Source organism: Rhea americana, unplaced genomic scaffold (assembly GCF_003343005.1).
Source record: "Rhea americana isolate MKP2758 unplaced genomic scaffold, rheAme1 scaffold_28, whole genome shotgun sequence".
Taxonomy (NCBI): Eukaryota; Metazoa; Chordata; class Aves; order Rheiformes; family Rheidae; genus Rhea; species Rhea americana.
The window spans coordinates 86,705-102,957 of NW_028186401.1; the positions used below are offsets into that span (position 1 = coordinate 86,705).

Consider the following 16,253-nt stretch of genomic DNA (forward strand, 5'->3'; position numbering starts at 1 on the left):
GTTATTATGCGCAACCAGCTGCTCCTGTTTGGCATTGCTCGCACATGCAGAACAGGAGGCCGCCGCCACTGCCCTCGTCTGGAAGCGACCGTGGCCTCTAGCGTGAAGCTGCTGCCAGACCCAAAGCAGCCTGGCAAGGAAAAGGTCCTGGTGGTAAAGGGCCCTGAGGGACTCCTGTGCTGGGAAGGCCGAGATTGTGGGTTTTGTGATGAGTTTGAGCAGATCCAGCTTTGTGCTGCCACTGAAAGCTGCCTCGTGCCTCTCTGTAGATCCCCGAGGTTTCTCTCGYGCTGGCACAGTCTCTTGGGTGGCTGCATGAGGAGCTGGAGCAGAGCACTGACTTTGTCGTTGCTGCTGCCAGTTCAGTTTCCAGCTCCATCCCTTCCTCCAGGCTCATTCAAGCACTAAGGCCAGCACAGTGGCACCTCTTCTGCTAATTAAAACAGCTTAAATCCATCGCAAAACTGCAATCTCGGTGTCAGAGACCTGCCTTGAATCAAAGAGCGCCAGAAGTTAGGGCAGGAATAAGATGCTTATTCTTGCTTGGGGAAGGACGAACCTAAGCACRGTCCCACACCTCTCAGGCCCCGACTGCCTGTGCGCTGGCGGCCAAGCTGCTCGGGCAGCGCTGCGATACCCCCGCGCCTGGAGGGCACGGCAAGGAAAGCCGTTTCGAGTAAGAGCGTGCACGAAAGCTTCAATGCGCTCTGACTTCGGCGCGTTCGGGGTTGACAGCAGCGGATTTGTCGCTTGGCTGCTGTTGCTGATCAGTGGTCTGTGGGGGCACTCTTAGTCTGCAGATAAAGTGCCTTACTCCAAATTTAAGCAACTCTCTTCAGTGTGAAGTGGATTAAACAAGGAGAATAGAAAACAATGTTAGTCTGGAATAGGAATATCCACATGGTGATTTAAAAAAACAAACAGCTATTCTGCTTTAAAATTGTATCACTCTTAATTTTGAATTAACTTTCATTTCTTTCATTGGTTTTAAGTCTTTTGACTAAGGCCCATAACCTCTCCAGATTTCCCCTCGGCTCCAGGCTGGCTGCATGGGGAAAGCACCTGCTGAGTGAGGTGAGTTTATAGGGGCTTCTGCTGGATTTCCCTAATGACCTCTGTGTTGCTGGGATCATATACAAACCGAGAGATGGGCAGGATGTACTGTGCATACACCTGTCTCACCAAATTTGTTTTTGGAGGACAGAAATAACCTCTCTCAAGTGAGGAAGAAAAAGCTGAACTACAAACACCTGCCGCTTGCTGATGCTACTACTCTTTGCTATTCACAATTTCTCAGCTCAAAAATGTTGAAGGTTTGCAACTCCGGAAAGGTAGGATGACGCTCCCAGCCAACAGGGACAGTGACTTTGGAGAGCGTGCAGCGCAAGAAAGCAGGTTTTCGCTTGCTGTAAGTTTAGGGGCAGAAATGCCCCGGGGGGGGGGGGGAGGAGGAGCATTGCTCCCATCGGCCCAGGTGTGGGTGTCACTCGCACACCACGCAGGTGTTGTAAGCGTGAAAGGAACCGGTTGCCCCACGTCACCTTACCAGCACTCTCACAGTTCAGGTTCTGGTTTTTAAGTGTTTTTCCCAGTGAGAGAGGGAACAYATCTGTTGCAAGCTCAAGTTTGTCAAAACGCTGGTCTAATTCTTATTCCCACTGACATGCTGGAAGATGAACAAGCGTCATGGAAGGATTAAAYGACATTGTAAAGTCAAGCAAGAAGCAAAGACAAGAATCAGACTTGGGTCTTTCGATTTCCAGGCCAGCGCCTGCTTCTCCTTTTCACCCCAAACCGGTTCAGTAAGCAGCACAGGCCAGGCGCCGTTAGCCAGAAAGCACCGTACTTTGCCGACTGGCACCAATTTTCATTATTTGTATCGTGCCGGACTTGCCTGATTTTTAGATAGGTGCAGAGAAAGGGCCAGAGGGTTTGCTGTAGCCTCCGTATAAACGCTCTTGGCCAGGGAGGAGCCGGCTGCCAGCCGGGCTCGCAGCACCGCGCGGCACCCGCAGCGCCGAGCACCGCGCTGCAGTTGTACGCGTGGGGAACCTGCCTCCCGCCACGCAGCCTTTCTGGTTCCACTTATGTTTGCGTATTTTGTTAAACAAGATAACAAATGGGAGCGTTTGGATTAAAAAAGTTTTGTTTTTTTTCCCCCATATTCGGCATAGCTAGCGCGCTCCACGGGGCGGTGCCGGGCGGCCTCCTCTCCCGCCGCAGGCCGCCTCCGAGCCGACCTGCTCGCGCCAGCCGCCACCGCGCTCCTGCTGCCTCTACGCACGGACAGGTTGCACGGTGTTGTTTTATTTGCTTTAAAAACAAAGAACAACAACAAAAAAAAAGAAAAATCCCATGCCACGCATTTTCCACGCATGAGGAGTCCGGCGAACGCCCGGCGCGGGCCAAGCGGAGCTGCACTTGGGAGCGAAGGCCATGCAGGGAGACAGGGCATGTGTGCAGGATGCTTTCAAACTGTCTGCATTTTCAAACCATTTGTGTCTTCAAACCGTTTGCGTTTTCAAACCATTTGTGTCTTCAAACCGTTTGTGCCTGTTTGACGAGCCACAGCGGCCCACGCCGGGCAGCTCCCACGCGGGCCAGCCGCTCTCTGCCCCCGCCAGCAGCAAGGCGATGGCGACCACCTCTCCCCCCCTCCATTAAAAAAAGAAAAAAAGAGATCGCCACAAAACATTTATTTTCGGCCCCCCCGCTGCGGCGCCGGCGGCCCCTCGGCGCGGCCCCGCACCTGCCGCCCTCCCTGCGCCGCCGGCCCCGCGCGGAGAGGGGCTGTTCCCCCCCCCACGCCCCCAACCCTCTCCCCGTCCCTCTCTCCAAGCGCTTTTCCCTCACGGAAAAGGGCTCCGCCGCCCCCGGGGCTCTCCGCAACCTGTTGGACCCGCCGTTGGCGAGGGCGGGCGGGGAGGCGGGCGGCAGCCGCGTGAGGAGGAGCGGGGAGGGGGGGGGCGGCGGCAGCCCCCTCGGCTCGGCTCGGCTCGGCTCGGCGGCGAGCCCCGCTGACAAAGGCAGAGCCCCACAGCCGCCGCCGCCGCCTCCTCCTCTCTCGCCCCCTTCTCTCCCTCGCTCCTTCTTCCCTCCGTCCGCGCGTCCGTGCCGCGGCGGACTGCGCGGGGCTGGGGCGCTCGCACAAGATGGCGGTGGGGCGGCGGGAGAGCGCGCTCCCCTCTTAAATGCGGCCGCGGCGGCCCCTGCTCCCGGCGCCCGGCGCGGCTTACATGGCGCTGGAGGACCTGCTTTGTCTCTGCTTCTCCGCCCTCGCCGTCCTGGCCGTGCAAGGTGGGTGAGGAGGGAGGGGGAGAGAGAGCAGGGGTCTTCCCCCCACCACCACCACCGCCGCCGTCAGCCCACGGTCGCGAGTGGGGCGGCCGCCGCGCCACCTGCCGCCGCCGCACCCCTGGGGCTGCGAGCGGCCGCCGCGCCGGGATGCGCTGCCCCTTGTCCCYGGCTGCTTTTGGGCTCCTCGGGGTCCCTCCGGCCTCCTCAGCGGCCGCTTTCACCCCCCTCACTGGCCCCTCTCCCCCCGCCAGCGCCCGCTTTTTGCTCTCCCCCCCCCCAGGCCATTTTTCACCTCCCTCGCTGTCCCCCCTTGTGGTAATTTCTCGCTCCCCCCAGTAGCCGCTTTGCTTCCCCTCACTGGCCCTTTCCCCCTTTCCATGGCCATTTTTCGCCCCCCTGTGCTGTTTGCCCCCCTCGAGGGTCTGAGTCTCCCCTCAGGCCCCGTGGCCGCGTCTCGTCCCCTCGCGCCGGGCGATGGAGGGCTGCGAGGCGCCTCCTTGGCGGCCGCTTCCAGGGCGCCAAAGGGGGGTCCCGGCCCCGGGAGACCCACGCGGGGCCTCGGCGCTGCCCGGGCGCAGGCCCAGGTGCGGCGCCTGCCGCCCCGTCCCAACTTCGTCCTTCCGTCCGCTCCGATCTGGTTGATCAATCGAACGCTCTGATAATAACCGTTATTAGTAACAGCCGGCTCCCTCTCGCCGTTTTGCAGCGGTTACGTAAGGGGCTCCGTGCGGGCGCACGTACTCGCCGCGCTCCCCCCGGCTCGCTGACTTTCTCTGTTTGCCCTAGAAGTTTGCATCGACGTTCGTCCGAGTTGCGGACCTTTGGATACGTGGCTTTTTCCCGTGCGTCTGCTTTTGTACGCGTCTCCGAGAGAGGACTGGAAAGGTGTGCGGTTGGCAGAGCTGCGCCAGAAAGCGTGTGCCGTGTTGTCCCCCTTAGAATCGCTTGTTTAAAAGACACTCCTAAACCAGAGACCGAAGGGGAGGCGTCATCCCTGTTTCATTGCACGGCTTTATTCCTTTTGGCGGTTCGTTCAGGTTCAGCAGAATATAATAATGGCATAAAGGATGCTCAGCCCCTTTGGTTTCAGAAATAGCCTTTTTGGGGGGGAAATATAATGCAGTGGGTGATTGCAGGGCGTTTTTGGAACGCTATGCAGGCTCTTTGTAAGGTTAAGGTTACCGTATGATATAGGTGCAGTGTTCCTGGGGCTGCGTGTAGAAGTGAATAACGGTCCATGTAAATGGTCCGCTGTTATCGGTGTGTGTGGGTTTTCCTAGATGGATGGCAGGCTGTGACCCTACCAGCAGATTATCTGGTAGCATGGGTGGGAGCTGTGTTTCCTGTGTGTTTGAGCGAAGGGCTAGCTGGATCCTGAAGTTTAGTAATGGAGGATGATTTTAAAGAGCTGGTGGTGGGGTGTGGATGTTATTCTGCAAATCCATTTCGACAGGAAAACTTCAAGTGCTTTGCAGGAATTAGCGGTTGTGGCTTCTCTGTCTTTGCAAGTAATTAGGCAACTAGTAAAAACTGTTTTCTGTTTGTTTTATAACAAAGGGCCACGTGTGGTGTGAAGAGGTAGCGTGTGCATCTGCTTGTGCAGTGTGTGAACGTGCAGCTCAGTACATGTGGATGTGCTTTCCAACAGGTGGGTTTGATTCTGAAAAGAAAAACATGGACTTGTTTCAATATGAGATTAATTTGGCAGGAGATTGAAATGGTTTTGGAGAAGCGTGCATTTGATCCTGAAGCCCATGGGTTTTGATCCAAGGTTCAAGCCTCTCCAGGGATGAAATACTTGAGAGAATGAGGCTGGAAAACCTTCTCCCCCACTCCACCCTGTAGACTTGATGGAAATGGTGCCAGTTTACACTAGCTGGGGGATGTGATCCTGTGTATTGAAAGCCTTCTGCTGACCTGCTTCAGGGCTTTTTTCCCTCCAGTAGCAAGAAGGGGTTATGGGTTGTGGTTCTGGGTTCCCCCCCTTCACTTGACTCTAGCAAGGGAGTTGTGCTGGTTGCTTTCCTTGGTGCTCTCTACAGGGGGATGTTGCAGTGGGAAGTGGGCTGAGCTTTCCATCTGAATGATCAGCTGAAATCTATCTGGGTTCATGTCATTTAGATTTGTGGTCAGGTCCCTTTGCTGCTGGGGAACAGATTTGCTTTTTCTACATCACCTAACTTAGTCCCGATTTGTTTTATTCTTCCTGTCGCATTCTTCTCGGCTGCATAACCTTGCAGCGTGCTCAATGCAGCGAGTGCCTTTGCCTGGAGAAGCCGGCGTTGCCATTGTTCGGAGATCGCACGTCTCCGCCGCCGCGATAGCCTGCGCTGTGCAGAACGTCACCTGCATGCAGATTTCACTTGCCCTGTTGACTGTATAGTTGCAGCGTCGCTCGTCCGTCCGTGGGGTGGGTTGGGAGGAGGCAGAATGAGCAGAGGAGGAARGGGGTGTTTCTACGAATCCTCAATTTTTCCATTTTTATTTGAAACTCCTCCTGCCCCCRTGGAGCATTGACAGTGTCCTTATGCGAAGCCCTACTCTCCCTCACACCACATTAGTGAGGTTTTGCCCATGGCGTGTTTCTAGGCGCAGGTCTCTTGCTCGGGAGCTTGCTGCCGTTGTACTGTGCCTGTCATGACAGCTAGTCTTAAAGCCCTGACAGCTTAGACTGCTTAAAAGTGGAGAATGTTTCGGCTGGTATTTCCCTGTTTCTCTTCTCATGTGTCAGGCTGAGAGAAACAGCTCAGGCTTGGTTATGTTTTTGTTTTCCCTGCAGCTTCTTATGGAGAGGTAGCTTCTTTCTTTTTTTTTTTTCTTTTTTTCATTTTTTTTATGCTGTCTCATTTCACCACCTTGAAGTCTAAAGTAAAGCAGAACCAGCTGATTTTCTGATGTTTCTCCCACTTTTTGCAGCCGACTTTCTACTGACAGCTGTAGAAAGTTTGATCTACTGCAGGGGGCCCTGTACGGGAGTGTGTGCATTGCTAATGGTACGCAAGCCACTTCAAAGCGGCGCAAGTAATAATTTAAAAAGAAGTTTGGCAATCTGCCTGTCCCTGGGGAAGAAGGGAGATGGTTCTCTCTGCATGTGTGCTCACAGTCCGGTTCGGAGCTGGAGGCAGCCTCTGCGGTGCAGCACAGGTCCCATTTGCATCAGGGTGCCAGAGCAAGCTGAGTCTGGGAACTGCTTTGGTGGATTGGGTGTTGCTGTGGCATGTGGGACGTCTTGCTTAGGTTTCTGTGGTGATCCTGGGCCAGTCCTTGAGCCTGCTCTGGTGTCCTCAGGGCCCATTCTTAGAGAGAAATAGAGAAGCTGTATGTGCTTAGAGGTGTTCAGAGGATAAAATCCATCAATGAGTGTTTAGCACACAGTTATTTATATGCTATGGTGAAGAAGATCATATATCCCAAGGACATGGTGCTGACCCAGTGGTGTGCTGTGCTATCCCATACTGGCTCAGAAGTCTGCGTGTGACTCCTGGTACTGTGATTGCTGGGTGGTTTGAACTGTGCATCTCTTGGAGCTGGCCTCCCAAAGGCTGGCTCGTCTTCTGGGGAAAAATCCATGTGCCTGTGAACGGGTCCAGGTATTTGCAATACAAGAAATGCTTCTCATCCACTTTACGTGCTTCTCTCCTGTTTAATGGCTGCCTGACCATTAAGCCTAGTCATGGTTATATAATTAAAATGGGAATTAATATTTAATCTCATTGTAATTTTTTGTTGGAATCTATCCCAAACTCATCTCTAACTATGTCTTTGCATGGGGTGAGTAGGTACCTAGGGGAAAACAGGCAGGTGTTGCAAATAAGGGATTTTTTGCTCAGACAACAAGAATCATGGGCCTGCTTTGGGTGAAGGAAGGAACCATAACCTTTGCAAACCCAGAGCGATCATAGTCATTTTGTTATCTGTAGGAAGCAAATGTTTGCTTTACAGTCCAGGAGGGATATAGTAAATCCTTGTTATCAGTATTTGCCAAGTACATATTGGGCCAAAATCAACTCTGGTGCAATTTCATTGCTTTCTGGAGGGGAACTGGACCCACTGTCTACAGTATTTTTAGCCTCGTTTTCTGAGGAAAAGAGGCTTTTGTAATCATACTGTCTGTCCATCTCCCTTTCTTTCTCCAAATAGTTTCTGGGCCTGCTGGGCAGTCACAACCAGCTTGACCAGAGCTGTGGAGAATTTGGAACTCCCGTGTTTCTACAGGGATTTTGAAAACAAGCAGCTAAATAAAGAAGGGAGATCCAGTTTTGTATGAACTGAAGGAGAGGCTGCGAAATCGTGATTGTAGACACTGGAAAGCCCATGTGGGGAGAAATCTGAAGCACTTCAAGTACAGGAAGAGCTTTGAACAGAACTTGTACCTTGTTAGGACAGGACAGAATAATCCAGTCATGAAACACAAAGCTGCAGGAAATCACTTCTCAAGTCCTTGAAAGCACCTGTTTATTTTAGTTTTTAAAGCCCTTTAACATCATGTTTTAAAGCATATTGTTTTACCAGCATTTACATCCCAGGGGTTGGTAGCTGTTTTGCTTTCTTCTATGACTGGGAGAGCATCTTCCAAACACAGAAACATAGATAGCCCTTGGAGCAGCTGGGACACAAGCTCTTTCTCTTGTCTTTGATCCCTTGCTCTCTCTGCCTCAGTTTCCTCATTTGCTCCTGCTAGGCAGAAGATGCTGTGGTGCACTATGAACATACAAAGAACACTGTCAGTCTAAGTAGATTTCTTGCATTTATTAAATTTTCACGTGTTGGTGATCTCCAAGTGCTATTTTTGCTTTTMTCACTTACAGCTTCTTGGTGTGAGGATCCACAGCTGTTCAAACGGTGTCTGCTGTCTTCATAAAACAGAGTTTGGGAGCTATATTTGCATGAGCCCTTCTGAAGATGCTAAACCCCACACCAGGCACGGAGGGGAGGATTGAGGAGCTCTTGCTAGTTTGTCTAACCGTCTGTACAAACATGCTGAAGTCATCCTTGAAACCTCATTGAATTTTCTTCATTCTGAAGAGAAACAGAGCCTTTGCATGGAGGGGAAGAGCAGATCAGTGTTTACTTTCAGCGAGGTAGCAATCTGCTAGAGTGGTAGCTGCTGAGGATAGAAATTCCTGAGGGAAGACAAATGCCTGTGTAGGGGCTGAGATCAAATCTGCATGAAATGAGCCCTTCCTTTCCTAAATGGAGAGGAGAACCCAAACACTTGTCAGCAGCCTTGTTTGTGTGTATTTAATGCTTTCTCATTTGCAGATGTCAAAATGCTTTGCTCATGAGTATGCAGGTAGTGGTGCTTCTCACTTGCACATGTTTTCATGAACTCCTCAGTTCCATGTCCAGCAATGCCTTTTGKTGTCTCTGTTTCTGAGTTAGATCCTCTCCTGCTCTTAATCCATAGGGTCCTACTGTTATGGTGTGGATCTGCTTTATCTGAAAAGTCCAGCAGAGAATAATACGGTGCAGTTTGTCTCAGTGGGTGATAAACATACTCTATCGCTGTTATGATAAGCAATWACTGTAGTCCACTGGGACTCCATTATCAGGTGTTTTGAAATTATTTAAAAATCTGTATCTGCRTTTTAGACTCAGTTGCCTGGAACAACATCTAGAGACGTTGAATAGCCTGGTTTATTCTATGCTACATATTTTTTAATTTAAATTTTTTCCTCCAAGTTTCCTTGTCAAGTGGATTTCTTGAGGGAGTGTTGTCAAYATTAAAGGTGTGAGCCCATCTGACATAGGAGATTGGAAACACTGTCAGCTTTTTAAGGAGTTGGGTGCTGGGTGGGCAAAGTTGTATCCGTTGCAGAGTCTGGTAGGGATTTGACTCATGGGAAGTGCTTGTGTCGCAGATGTCTCCGGAACAGCATCACATTAAGGAAATGCAAGCATCCCCAGAGGTTGCTCTCAGCCCAGACTGATGGGAGCTCAAAGAGAGCCTTCCTGGGGAAGGGTGCAGGGATGGCAGGACCTGGGGCAGAAGTGGAGCAAACCCAAGATGCAGAAGTGATGCCTGTCTGGTGGCAGATTGGCAATAAGAAGATCCTGCTTGGCGTATTACTGCCTGCACTGGGGAATGCATATCCTTGATAGTTTCCAAATTGACTGTCGACAGATGATCAAGTTCATTGGTGTGACCAAAGAGGTCGTTACTTAATGGGATGGATTTCCTGTGCTGTGCTCTGTGAATCCACTGAGGATTTTTGCAAAACCTGGCTGTTTATGCACCCAGGACTTTGAGAGATCTTTTTTTGAAAAGCATCAGTGGTGCTTAAGAAGTTTAAAATAACCAGAAGTTTTGCACTTAATGCAAGACTTCTCTCCCTGCCTCTCAACTTGCTAGTTGAATCRAATTTCTAAATTAGGCACATGTATTTTCCAGAAAAAAGTGGAATTGTGTGTGTTATTAAAAGAAAACTAGTCAAGTATTTATTGATTTGTTGTTAACGAAACTGAGAAGGCTTTTGTTTTTCTCTGGAAATCTTTGTCCCTATTTTCTATTTTTTTCTCTCTCTTCCCCCCTCTCCTTTATCTATTTATTTATTTATCTATTTATTTTTTGAGATTATCTAGTGAAAAACTTCAGCATGACCCTTGTATGCAGATGTGACACATTCTTACCTTTTTGGAAATACCAGTGCTGCTTAAAGATGGTAACAAACTTAGTCTTTCTCTTAGCTGTAATGACCCAAAGAGATGGGGCCAATTGCAGCTCGTTTCCATGCCCTACCAGTTCCACTTCTGGCAAAGACTTGAGAATCTAGAGAATGTGGCAAGTAATTGTGGAGCACTTGCAAAGGCCCCATGCATTAGTGCGTAGCAAAGCGTCTTGGCAAAATACACACACAGGATAAAAGGGGAAAAGAAGCCTAGCATCTGATCCAATAATTCCTTTGCTGGATTGGCAAAAATTGTTTAGATTCCTCCTTCCCAAGAATGATTTTGTAAACATAATACTGCTTATTAGSCATGCAAATTACTGTCATTGGTGGCAATTGTTGTGATAGAAAGATAAGGGTTTTGAAACTCTGGTTTGATTTTCCCCCGACTCTCAGTTTGCTAACTATTTGTTTATGTCAGTGCTGATTGCAGCTTTTGTTAGAGAAATCAAAATATTGATCAAAATTACTTAGTCCTGTTTTTCTTAGGTCACAATAAATCCAACTTATTTATTTCCCATTTTACTCTTTTTTTCTCTCTGCAGAAAGCAAAGTGGGCTTTCCTGGAGGGGATGATCCTTACGTTCCTGAAGTCAAATGTCATCCTCCTGCAGAGGGTCCTTAGGAGCAGGCTTGATATCTGGAGGCTTTCTTCAAGAGTCTGTCAGCTAAAAATCTGGCTAGCAGCATTACCTCGAGTACTATTGTGGGGTTTTCTTTACGTACAAAGTGGGGAAAGAAGGAAGTTTCTCCCAGCTGCTGGCAGAGAATAGTTTCCCATTTAGTTAATGCTTGTGGCTGCTGCCAGAATTTTCTCTTTAGCATCAGAGGGAGTTAAGTGCGGAGTGAAAGGCTTCAGTAACACTTCAGCATCTGGGCATGAGGCTGAGCTGTCAAATAATTCTTTTTGCTTTTTTTTTTATTTTTCATTTGTTATTATTTTTTTTAATACCAGTCAGGGCACTTGGGTAGATTCATAGGTTTAAGGTTAGGGTGGTTGCGCTGCCTTCCTGGCTGCAGCAGGCTGTAGGAATCTGACTCTGTTTCTTGCTTTGGTTTCAATGGCTGTGCTTGAACAAGAGCATCTCTTTAGGAGAAACACACACTTCTGGTTTAAAAATGTCTTGTGAATTCTTGTCCATCACAGCCCYTCAGTAAGCTGCTTTGATATCCTCACTCAGCAGTGTGCATTTGTGTTCAGTCTAGATTAACCTAGCTGTGTTTTATAGTTGTATCTTTGTCTACTAGTATGAAAAACTTTTTGTTATCAAGTGTCCCTCCTCCCTGTGAGTGCATGTGCAGACTGAGATCGAGTCTCCCCTTTACTAAGCTGAGTATGTGGAGGTCCTTGAGTCTTTCAGCTGTTACAGTTGTTTTCTGTCTCTTAATCTTAGCTTTCCATAGCTAGCACCAGGGTAAGTAAAAGCCCCACTTTCCGTAGCAGCTAGGTACCGCTCAGTGAAACAAATTTCTCAGCTACTTCGCTTCAAATCCTTGGCTTCAGAGCCTGATTTTTGGTTCTGGACCCTGGGAGTCTCTAGGGGCACCTGTTCCCCTGCAGCTCAGCTGAGAGCTGCCTTTTGGCTCTGGCAGCTGGTGCTGGATGTGGTTTTCCAGATGTGATTGAACCAGAGCCAGGTACAGGGAAAGGTAGAGAAACTTCAGCTCTGAGAGCGCCTCTTTGGTGAACATTGGAACCGTTGCCAAGGCAGGTTTTTGATTTTGCAGCAGGGCTCTCCTGTGCAGGAAACCRGGGGCAAAATCAGGATGGGGCATGYGTGTGCAGCTTCCGTATGGCTTTTTAAAGAGAAATGCTGTCTTCTAAGCTGGAATCATGCCTCACAGTTCAAAACTACGGCTGTACTGGCATAGAAAAATACTGTTAGACTCCTACAGCAGCTTTTACCAGATGACATCTCAGCCATGTACTCCATCAATGCTTCAAATACAGATGGAGGGTATGGATGAAGATACCTCTGCCCTTTGCCACTTCACCTACACAACATGGTCATTATTTCCAGTGTAAATGGCTCCTGCCTCTGCCTAGCTGTTCTAAGCAAGTTTCCCTGAAGCAGCAGTGAGGCATCGGAGGCCTGTGTTTGCTCAGCAGTGGTGTGCACACGCTTTTTCTGGGGAGGCTGTGCTCTGTTGGGTGACCTATTGACAGCCCCTGGAACCATGACATTAATCTTCGGAGCAGGCATCCAAATACCAGAAGCACTGGAGTAGTACATGCARAATAGAGGAATTCCAGAGGCAGATTTCTGTGCTGCTGCTGGGGRTATTACATCAGAAAATCAGAAATAGGATCCACAATAGGACTGAGTGTTTAGGAAACTGCACCACAGACTTAAGTGTAACTTTGGGCAGGCCTCTGCATCGTATTTTTTCATTTGTTAAATGGGGTATTAAAAATACCTCTCTGAGGGACTGAGTGTGGGTATGTTAGCAGTGGAGGTGTGCAGATGATGTGGGGCAGTACACTACAGCTGTGTTGTAGAGATGGTGGAATAGATGCTGTAGGAAATATATCTGGGTAGGTGCTTGTGTGGGTGTGACTATGCCTGCCTGTGTAYGGGGCATCGGTGCTGGACACGTGTATGTGTACTGTGAATATAGAGATGAGTATGTGGTATGTGCAGATCTGTAAATGAAAATTCTTCAGAACTGATTACATGTTTGTATATTTTAAAGTTTATGGGTTTAAAAAAAATCTGTCCTCATAGGAAATATTTGCTTCTCATCAGAAACTTGTTAGACTGGAAATTTCACAGTATTAATTTTTATGGCATTTCCTAAGCTGAACTAATTGGGTATTTTGGAAGGGGGAAGACAAGGGTGTGGATGTGTGTTTTTTACGTAGATTTCATGTAAAATGTGATGTGGATTATCCYGCCAGCTATCTGAGCGATGTGTACAAGTTCTCTGTTGGAAAGTGCAAGTGATTATAGGCTGGTGACTAATAAATAATCCTTGGCTAACATGGGGTGGGCTCAATTAATGCTAATCCCTGCTCAGCAGTAGTAAAAGTTGGATGAAGTCAGGGAGATTTTGCAAGGCTGTTACTGACCTGAACATGAGAATGATGATGTGTCTTTTGGAGAGCTGGTTGCATTTTAAGGGATGCTGTGTGATCATTTTCCTCTTCCTTACAATAGAGAAAGAGTTGCTCAAAATATCCCCAAACTGCCTGAGTATAAAGATGAGGATTTTTCCTGTGCTGAGGCACACAGGACCTTATTAAAAGAAGAGCAGCAGTAGTTAGCCCAGATTAATAGAAATAAATCTATTTTAACTAACAAAAGAGGTTGTATTCCTTGATGCAGAGCAACCTCCACCTGTGGTGCTCATCCAGCAATTTGATGCCCAGGAGTAAAAGCTCTCATCACTATGGGATAAATTGAGTGATTCTTGAGCAGATCTTGATGCAAGTCTGGGGTCTTGCTTTTAGATGTATTCTGTTGGAAATAAGCAAAAGTCCAGAGAAGGYAAGGAAAAGCCTCACATCTGAGATGAGTCCCTGTTGGTTCAGGAGAGGCCCCAGAATGGTGTGACAGCTCCGACAGGCTTTCTGCTGCTCTGGTAGAGAAGAGTTGTCAACGTGTCCTTCACTATTTGGAAGCAGACCCAGTCCTTTTATTGCTTTGTCCTCAAACTGTCAGGTTTCAACTATCTGCAGCTTAGGAAAAAGGAAAGATTTATATGCTCTGAAGAGAAACCCATGCTGACAGTAGGTAAATGCACTGTAGATGYTGGAATATTAAACAGCCAATTAAGTGCAAGGGATTTTGGAATCGGGGCTGTGATAGTCRTTTTCTCTCTGTTGTTATGATAGAAATAAGTTTAAATCTGGAAATGGGAGGGTGGATTTCTTATGCTGTGTCCTAACAATCTTCAGAAGACAGTACTGCTCCTGCTTCCCCATCTTCCAGTGCATCCCAGAAGCCACAGATAGGGATATTGTTTTGCTGTTCCTGCTAACGTGGTCGTTGAGCCATAAGAGCTCACTTTGCATTTCTAGTGAAAGTTGAGTTTCCAGATTACGGTTGAATGCTGGCTTTTAAAACTCAACTAGATGAGAAGTTATGCCAGAAGGATACAGAGTCCTGACATGGTCAAGTCCTTGGTAAGATCATTCCACTGTTTAGCTGTGGGCGCTTCTGTGACTTTACAGTTTCGCGTTTTTGTTTTATCTTGTTTAGTGTCTCCTTCCCAAACTTTCACTTTTATCTGCTGTTGTCCAGGTGAGGCTGGTTGGCTAGCTGTAGCGATAACGTACCTTTGTGGGTTAAGCGATAACAAAAAGGAGAGCGAGCCTAGATAAAGCCAGATGTAGCTCACACCCATGGAGGGAGCCAGGGTTACAAACTGCAGCCTGTAACCGGGCAGAGAAGCTTCGATGGGTTTTGTGACTTCCTAGAGGTCATGCCGTGGGGGGTGACAAGCCTGGGCCTGGACAGCTTTCAGTGCTGTGCCTGGACTGCCCATGCTGTCCGCCCTGTGTGCAAAATTAGTGTCTGGTCTAAGCCCCCATCAAGCTTCTGTTGTGTTCTCATGTAGCATGGGTGGTGTGCGTGCTCTGATGTCCTTGCATCTTCCCCTGGAAGCGGAACCTCTCTTGGAGCGATGCAGTTTCAAAGTGACAGTCCTCTGCAGTGAGCTGTTTAAACGTGCTTTCCTGTTAGTTTTCTTTGTTGCTGCTGTGAATTGTCTTCTCTTCCCCTGTGTGCTGGCTCATTATTTCCCATTAATTCATGGTTTGTGCAATTACCTCAGAAATGCAGGGGAAAGAGCAGGAGCCTGACTTTTCTTCTTGGTGTAGGTGACTTTGTAACTATACAGAGAGTGAGAGTTGGTTCTTGTCCTCTTGAAATGGCAAGTTACAAACCCATATCCTGCTGCCGTGGTTCTGTGAGACAGTTTCTATTTTAGAGAGAGCTGGAAAGCTCAAGGAGCAGAAATACACTAGATATGTAGACTTTTCAGGTACCTGGTAAGACAACCTGAGTTGTTTTTGACAGCAATATTGTATCTGACGTGTCTTACGGCACTTTACATTCTGTCCAGAAGATGCTGCAGACTTGAACCACGGCCTGTCGAGAAATTGAGAGCAATTGAGAGACTTTTAAAAAGTCCATTAAACAAAGAAAAACAGACAGACAGTTTTAAATATGTCCCAGTGAACTTTGTTGTGAAAGCTTTCAGTGCAGTCTGAGGAAGGAGTGTGTCTTGGGATGTGTGTCAAAGTGTCGCTCCTGCAGAAGCATTCTTTGAGGTTTCCTTGGCAGATGGCTCTTCAGGTARGTGTACAGATGTGGTTTGGTCTGTTTTTTGCAGAGGAGAAAGCCAACACACAGCAAGGTAAAAGAGTTGTCTCTGATGAACACAACAATTTCTCTGCTTGTAGTTTGTGTTTTACTGCAGACATGTTGTATCATTGGCTTCTTTGTATGAAGACTGTTTTTTCTTGAGGAGTTGTATTCGTACACAGGCTTTTAACTACTRCAAAGGACCTCTTATTTCCAGGTGAACTGCAGAATCTCATTACTAGCAGCAGTGGCAGAGCTTTGAAGATTTCTGGCCTAATTATCTTATTTGTGCTGTGAGTAGCAGGGAAGTCCATGTGCTGTCAGGGAGACTTAGGTATTGTGCCAGTTGTACAAAGGTAGGAGAAAAAGGCGTCATGAAAAGGCTTGTGCAGAGGGTTTGTTCTGACTTTGCCGGCTGGCTTGGGCTGTGTGCATGTTCCCCAGCTGTACAGGTGCTGTGGGCTTTCCTGCAAGAACTGAAGGGGGTGAATAGGAAGGGATCAGAAACTGCTGTGTTCTGGACTCCAGCCATGGTCCTGTAAATGCCTTTTTTGGATGATGGTCATGAAAGGCCTCGCCTGCAAGGCTGAGTAGGTTTTGTTTTGCTTGTGTGTGTGTGTTTCCACCCTCCCCCCCCCCCATCATCAAGACTGTAAATGCAGGTTAATGTATGTGAAATCTGCCTTTTGGACAAGTATCATCTACTGTCCCTGAGGAATATTCAGGCTTGTTTTGTGTGCATGCAACTTTTTCAATAGTAGTATCAGGCAGGAAATTTTAGGTGCATTCGTGTAATTGCCACCATCCTCAGGTATGTGGGGTTTGACAAACTGGATTTTTTCCTTTCTCCTCTATTCATCTTCTAACAGGAGAGAGATGCAGAGGAAGACTGTGAACTTGAGAAAGGGAGTAAGTAGTAGAAGGAGCTGTGGCTTGGGGGCAGTGAACTAMGGAACACATCCTGAGCTTGCAGACTCCA

The 16,253-nt window shown here is 48.3% G+C and overlaps 1 protein-coding gene across 2 annotated transcripts in view; it reads left to right on the forward strand.

Annotated features, from left to right (window-relative positions):
* The first annotated feature begins 2,979 nt into the window (after nucleotides 1-2,979).
* Nucleotides 2,980-16,253, forward strand: part of IGDCC4 (immunoglobulin superfamily DCC subclass member 4) — a 106,970-nt gene continuing 93,696 nt past the window's right edge. For both annotated transcript variants that reach the window (XM_085308582.1, XM_085308583.1), the window contains exon 1: nucleotides 2,980-3,297. In XM_085308582.1, the coding sequence (XP_085164708.1) occupies nucleotides 3,192-3,297 (106 nt within the window). In that variant the 5' untranslated portion in view covers nucleotides 2,980-3,191. The remainder of the gene's footprint in view (nucleotides 3,298-16,253) is intronic.